At 34.4% G+C, this 7607-nt stretch overlaps 2 protein-coding genes across 2 annotated transcripts; one reads left to right on the plus strand and one right to left on the minus strand.

Moving 5' to 3' along the window:
• Positions 1–923: 923 nt before the first annotated feature.
• Positions 924–2516, plus strand: LOC131862565 (uncharacterized). The gene is made up of 2 exons (XM_059215041.1): positions 924–2052; positions 2173–2516. Exons 1-2 carry the CDS (start codon positions 924–926, stop codon positions 2514–2516), a joined length of 1473 nt encoding a protein of 490 aa, XP_059071024.1.
• Positions 2517–6702: 4186 nt separating this feature from the next.
• On the minus strand, positions 6703–7397 carry LOC131862568 (uncharacterized). The gene has a single exon (XM_059215044.1). The coding sequence runs from the start codon at positions 7364–7366 to the stop codon at positions 6881–6883; it is 486 nt and encodes a 161-aa protein (XP_059071027.1). The 5' UTR covers positions 7367–7397; the 3' UTR covers positions 6703–6880.
• Between the last annotated feature and the right edge of the window lie 210 nt (positions 7398–7607).

The raw sequence follows: 7607 nt of genomic DNA on the forward strand, positions 1-7607 counted from the left end.
ATGATAATAATACAAATTAAACTTTGTGAAATAGGCATTCGTTGTGTAGTCAAACAAAAGGAAAATGTACATAGAAATAATGGATGGACTTCTTACAGGAATAGCAATAAAGAAAGCTTCTTCCCTGGATTCTTGAGAATACATCAAATTCGCTCATCATTAAAATATGGGGACAAAAACTGAAAAAACACTGGCGTCTCCTAGGTTTTCCAATGTGTCAAACCTTTCAAGGTTATAGACATCAGAAATCATCTCTTTCTGCTGAACTTCGGATGTAGAAACACCATCTGCTCTGATAGCAGTTATCTGATTACAAAACTTGGGTATTTTCACTTCACTGTCATAACGATCCTTATTCGATCTTTTAGAAGTAGATGATGATGAAGAATCATAAGTAGCAGATTTGGGCAATGATCTCTTATTTCCAGTGAGGGACTGCACAACAACAGAGAATTCGGATTCGCTTGCTATAACCATTTTAGGGTTTCCAATATGAACCACCTTCAGTAGTTTACCTTTAGACTTTAGGATGTCTCTGGCGATGAATTTGGATTTTGCTTAGCCTTTTCTGCTATGTGTTGCCTACCAATCTATATCACAGAATTTCAGATCTCCAAAATAAAGAGGATTTTTAACAAGATTGAGGGATCTGTTTATTAAGGGCACATTCAAGGAATGTGTTAGAAAAAAGAATATGAGCAAACGTTCCGCACATCGACTTCCTCATCGAGATCGAAAATGCGGTGCGTACCCTTCCCCTTGATGTTGCTGAAGAGGTTAGACAAGATTGTGCTGTAGCGCTCCGTTATGCTAAACCTCCTAAATTCAACATCCCTAAAGCTGAGCTGTTGGCCTTTAATAATCTAATGCATAATAATGACCTTATCATCTCAAGAGCTGACAAAGGCAATGCCACAGTCATTATGAGCAAACCAGATTACTTGGCCAAAATGGGAATCCTCCTCTCGGATTCCAGTAGTTACAAAATTTTGTCTTGTAACCCGTGCCCGAAGATTTTGAAGGCAGTTAGATCTTCTATTTCCAACTCCTCATTGGATGATTCTACCAAGCTTCGTCTTCTTCCGTCTAAGGAAGTGACCCCTCGTATATATGGGGTCCCAAAAATTCATAAAGCCAACATTCCTTTGAGACCCATTGTCGATACCATTGGGTCTCCAACTTACAAGTTAGCCGCTTTTCTTGCCAAATTAATCTCCCCGCTTGTTGGTAACTCCAACTCCTTCATCAAAGATTCCAACCAATTTGTTCAGTTTATCAAGGACACCAAGTTGGACCCTCAAGACACGCTTGTGAGCTTCGATGTGGTGTCCCTCTTCACCAAGGTCCCTATTCTAGACTCCATAGAGATTGTCAAGCTTAAGGTCAATGAGGACATCGCCTCTTTGGTGGAACTTTGCTTAAGGTCAACCTTCTTCGCCTTCCAAGGCGTTATCTATGAACAGGTTGACGGAGTAGCCATGGGCTCCCCTCTCTCGCCGGTCATTGCCAACATATTCATGGAACATTTTGAAGAGGTGGCCTTACATTCTTTCCCCCTCAAACCAAAATGGTGGAAGCGATATATGGATGACACCAATGTATGTTGGCCCCACGGCTTGGACATGTTAGAGGAATTTCATACTCACCTCAACAACATTTTTCCGTCTATTACCTTCACCAAAGAACTTGAATCCAACAACCGTTTATCTTTTCTCGATGTCTTAATCTGTAAAAAGCCTGACGGATCCCTTGGTCGTCAGGTGTATCGCAAAACTACCCACACTGACTTATATCTTCATTCGTCTTCTCATCACCACCATAGCCAGAAAGTTGGGATCCTCAAAACATTGGCTTTAAGAGCCCATCGGATTTGTGATAAGGATAACTTAGACCAAGAGCTCTCCCATCTTCGTCAAGTCTTCCTTTGGAATGGCTACTCGAACAAGCAGATCACTAGGGCCTTCCTCCAAGCCAAATCTCATTTCCTTTCCATCTCGAATCCCGTGCCCTCTCCATCTCAGGCCCCGTTTGTCTCTCTCCCTTATGTTGAAGGTATTTCTCACAAAATCTCAAAAATCCTTGGGAAAAAAGGTCTCCGTTGTGCCTTCAAACCTGTTTCCACCATCAAGAGGCATGCCCCACCGCTTAAGGACACTAGGGATGCCTTTTCAGAGTCAGGTGTATACAAGATTGTATGCTCCTGTGGAACTCCTTACATTGGAGAAACAGGTCGTTCGTTCATGACTCGAATAAAAGAGCACAGTGCCGACATTAAGCATGAACGTGCCCTCAAATCAGCCTTAGCCGAGCATTCAACCACTACCAAACATCATATCTGTTTGGAGGACACTCAGGTATTGTGTAGGGAGAACAACTTTTTCAAGAGGAAAGTTAAAGAGGCCATTGCTATCATTCAGCACCCATCCAATCTTAATCAAGACGATGGGTTAAACCTTAGCATCTCGTGGCACCCTCTTCTTCTGGCCCTCCAGCGTCATCCCCGCCCCCCTCCTTGACTTCTCCCCCTCTTTCTTCTTCTTTTGTGCGTCTCCCTCTCCCCCTTTGGTCTATTTTCCTTTTTGTTTATTTTCTAGTTTATATTTGCTTTCAGTCCTCATCGTGTGTTTATTTTTATATGCTCTTGTCTTTTGGAATTGTAAATTTCTCTTTTCTTATCTGTTTCTGGTTTTTTGTCTTTTGGTTTATGCCTTTGCGTATATTCTGTTATGTATTTGTATTCATTTATTTATTCTTTTAATTTTTAATTTTTGTCCCATATTCTTTTCTTCTTTTGTGTTTTTTAGTGGTTTTGATTGTGATGCTGGGCTTTCCTTTTTTCTTTTCTGTGGGTAGTTTATTCCTTGGAGTTTTTTAGGTCTCCCACCCTTTAGGTGGTCTTTTCCTTTTCTCTTTCCTCTCTCCTTGTTTCTCGTGCCTTCCCCCACCCCTCTCCTCTTTATATTCTGCCTCAAATCTGCATCTCAACATCTTTCATGTCTTGGGAATTCTCTTCATCCTGATGATGAATCACGGAGTGTGATTCGAAACGTTGATGAAAAAATATACACACAATCGAATCCAGAAAAAATACACTAGAAATAAAAAAGAATATTGCTCAATTTTTTTAGGAAATATCTGTGGAGTTGGTGGTCTCATGAGTATTTATTTTTCTGTTTATTTTTTAAAGCAGTTGCTGCTTATTTTCAGTCCCCCTATTTTCCTATAGCTTATTTTCGATTTCTAAAGGATAGCTGCTCCACTTAAATAGCAAAAGATTCTAAATTATCTTTTTCTAACAATTTTAAATTTGCATAAGAACACTCCAACTGCTTAAAATTAAACAGAAAATAAAATAAACAGTAGCATGAAAACATGAGATTACATATATAAAACAAATCATTCACATGAAAACATGAGATTACATATATAAAACAAATCAACAGGACTGTTCGTGGAAAAAATAACCCACGAATAAAGACTTTGCAATAATTTAAGACGCCACAAACCATATAAAAGTAATATAGGACACCCACAGTAATTTGAATTACAATGGGTTTGTGGAACCAATTAGATATTTAATAGGTTTCTAGCCACACAATCGGTCCAATGCTGCAAGGGGGGATCAAACAGAGCTGGCATTTATACGCCGCCTCACTCCGTTGAAATTATTGTGTATATGTATGAAAGAAAGAAAGTTAGTTTGACTAAATCTCTTCTCTTTTCATGGATATTATTTTAAATATTTGACTGTATAATTTATTGAATGAAATACCAAATGATGGTCACGTCCCTTACCTATAAATAGTATCAAGGCTTACAAATATACAAAAGCTCTTCCTTTTGCGGAAGAAAGAACAAATGTCTATGATATACCTGTTTGGTAAATGGTAAAAGGTTCTGACACCATAATGGATTTTGACAGCGGTCATATATATATACGTATTTATAGATGATACATCAATTTTATAAAAAAAAATCGTTAAACAATTTAGTATATCTTTTGGTTATATATTTGATTAGAAAAATTATTATTTAAAAAAGTGTAGATTATGTTATTTTCTTATTAGTAATGATATATTAATCTTTAAATGTACCAAATAGGATATGTATATTCTTACTGACTTGTCAAATCTTTTATAAAGAAGTTTCTTTGAAAAATAAGGTTGTTATCTATAATTTTAGGGTCTATGTTCAACACTTGCCTTCACTTCAATTATTTAACCAACATTGTTGGTTTGGACAAGGATAGAAACCACTTGAGGTGAACTAGTTATAATGGATGGCTAACATGCTAAAAAGAAAAACGGTTTTGGCACTGTAAGATGGGGGATTTTTATTGCAATGACCTAATCAATTGTACTATACACAATGTGCAAATCCAATCAATTTTTCAACAAATCTAATATATATACACTCTAACTAGATAACTATTTCCATTAGGAGATGTATAACTCTCTTAATTATGGAAGGAATTTATCATTTAAAAACTCAATAAGTAATAAAAATCTCTTTCAATTGACTAAACACTAATTTCAAATAATATTCAAAAGTGCATACAATATATTATCACTATGTAAAAAATTAAAGTTCTATTTTTCCCCTATTATCGCTAGGTTAGCTCCTCTAATATAGTCATTAATTTTCCATTCATGATATTGTAGTAACCTTTAATGTAGAAAATGATATACATTTATTCTTAGTAACCCATCATATTCTTGTAAAAGAAGTCCCCTTAGAGAAAGGAAAGTTACTAACTATATATGCAAGTTATATGTTTAGTGTTTGCATCCACTCTAGTTTCTTAACCCACCTGTTTTCCTCATAGAAGAAAGAAGAAGAGAATGTATTTTAGAAAGACAAAAGAAAAAGGATTTTTAAAGCTATAAAGCTATTTATATAAAACTCAATTATAAAGGAACAAGTAATTTGTAGTAGAGTTGTGTATCTACAAGGGAGACACTCACTTTTCATCTACTATTTTTAGTTTTCATGAACATAAAATAGTTTTAGCATAAAAAAATTGTACAATGGTTTGACAAATATAGTTGAAGTTACGATTTCCTCCAATTTCAAGCATTCAAAAATTAATATTTTTTTTTTAGTTACTACAATTAACTTTTCATGAATGCAAATTACTTTTAGCATTAATTAGCTAATATTTTATCATTCATGAGTCACTGTTGTATAGATCTTTCTTTCAATTCAAATAGTTTTATTTATTTGAATATCAAACATGTCATATATTCTCATAATATTTCAATGAGAAAAATCTAAATATTCAAGGATTCTTTTATCTATTATATGTGAAAAATAATACCTAAAGGGGAACAAAATTCTAAGATTAAACATTAAATAATAATAAATAAATAAATAATCTAAATTAAATTAATTAGAAAAGAAATTTCTTGCCAAATAAATATTAATATTAGACAAATAAAATACTAATTCTAATTTAAAGATTTTATCTATAAATATTGGGATTCATGAAAAATCATTACGTATATATATCTTGTGGCCTAAACAATCATTATTTGTTACTATAGGTCATTTATGAAACTAGAAAGTCCCTTATAATCATAAATATGCAATCTATTTAACTATACATCTAATTTGAGACTTTCGTGCTCTTAAAAAAAATTATACAAATTTGAATTGTTTACTACTTTAATAGATTTGTCTAGAGTTTTCCAAACATCCATTATTGCAGTTCTCAAAAATAGACTCTTATCTTGAAATGTTTTAATATAAAATAAAGCTTGAACATTCTTCTTTTTAACCTCTTTAAATTTCCATCATTGGCTGCAAGATTGATCTATTCAACTAGCTTTTCTAGATAATGGCTGCAAGATTGATCTATTCAACTAGCTTTTCTAGATAATGGAGCTTGAACATGCTCGAAATTCAACTAGCTTTTCTAGATAATGGAGCATGAACATTCTCGTTTTGAGCTTCTTTAATTTTGTATCATTGACTGCAAGAGTGATCTATTCAGCTGTCTTTTCCAAATTTCCATTATCTGTTTCTACAATATCTCAGAAATCTTTCTTTATAAAAGAGTTCATCATCTTAATACACCAAAAATCATTATGAGTTCTGTTAAATTCTAGAATAAATGAATATTCAATTTTCTAACCTGATGAATTGTTAGCAAGATCTCCACCACGAAATCCTTTAGCCCCAAAAATTACCTACTTTGACAAGAAATGAAGATGATGAAATAGATTCTATTTCTTAATCCAAATGACAAAGCAATTATAATGACTAAAGTTCAAAACCATACCCCTTAAAACTAAGAACAAAATAAATAAATCATTGCGAGAATAAGAGCGATCAGCGTATGCAACGATATTTTGTATTCTTTTTCAGAGGACTGACTACAGAACAGTTTCAAGGCGTCTATGTTAGAAATTACAATATCTCTTAAGGCAACAGTGAAGAGCATCTAAAAGTATCATCAGCGATGCAGCCCTAAAAGTACAGCGATACAAAACTGCAGATTTGCATTTAAAACTATAAAAGCAATATTAAATATAAATATATATTGTATCCTCGAAAAAGGTTAAATCCTAGGAAAAGCTCTGCTTAAAATTTTGAATAAAGCTTCAATCAACTGAAGGTTTCATGAAGTCTTGCAACCAGCATCAATTGTCTAACCAAGATTATAACCACAAAATGATTTTTCAAAATTTCAATCTCCTTAGCCTCAAAATAGTAAAGCTCCTTTGCTAAGAAGTGGAGTGATAGTAACACAAATTAAACTTTGTGAAAAAAGCATTCATTGCGTAGTAAAACAAAAGGAAAATATACGTAGAACTAATGGATGGACTTCTTACAGGAATAGCTATAAAGCAAGCTTCTTCTCTGGATTGTTCTGAATACATCAAATTCCCTCATCATTAAAATATGATAACAAAAACTGAAGAAAATTGGCGTCTCCTAGGTTTTCCAGTGTGTCAAACCTTTCATGGTTATAAACATAAGAAATCATCTCTTTCTGCTGAACTTCGGATGTAGAAACACCATCTGCTCTGATAGCAGCTATCTGATTAGCAATTGGAAGCTGAGGGCTACTGCTGGGAAATGAGCGATATTTTGATTGACCTTCAAACTTGGGTATTTTCACTTCACTGTTATAACCATCCTTATTCAATCTTTTAGAAGTAGATGATGATGAAGAATCATAAGTAGCGGATTTGGGTAATGGCCTCTTATTTCCAGTGAGGGACTGCACAACAGCAGAGAATTCAGATGCGCTTGCTGTAACCATTCTAGGGTTTCCAATATGAACAATCTTTACTAGTTTCCCTTTAGACTCGCAGGATGTCTCTGGCGATGAATCTAGCTTTTGCTTAGCCTTTTCTGCCATGTGTTTCCTGCCAACGTATATGACAGAATTGCAGATCTCCAGAATAAACAGGATTGTTAGCAAGAGTGAGGGGTCTGTTTATTAAGGGCACATTCAAGGAATGTGTTAGAAGAAAGGGTTTTTCGTGGACTGGACTGCTAAAAGGTGTCGATAAGTCATTGGAAAGGAGGGAGAAAGTGCGGGGAAGGACAAAAAGAGTCACGAGTAAGAAAAAAAAATCTTTATTTGAAAACCAGATTTG

The sequence above is a fragment of the Cryptomeria japonica genome, unplaced genomic scaffold (genome assembly GCF_030272615.1).
Source record: "Cryptomeria japonica unplaced genomic scaffold, Sugi_1.0 HiC_scaffold_47, whole genome shotgun sequence".
Taxonomy (NCBI): domain Eukaryota; kingdom Viridiplantae; phylum Streptophyta; class Pinopsida; order Cupressales; family Cupressaceae; genus Cryptomeria; species Cryptomeria japonica.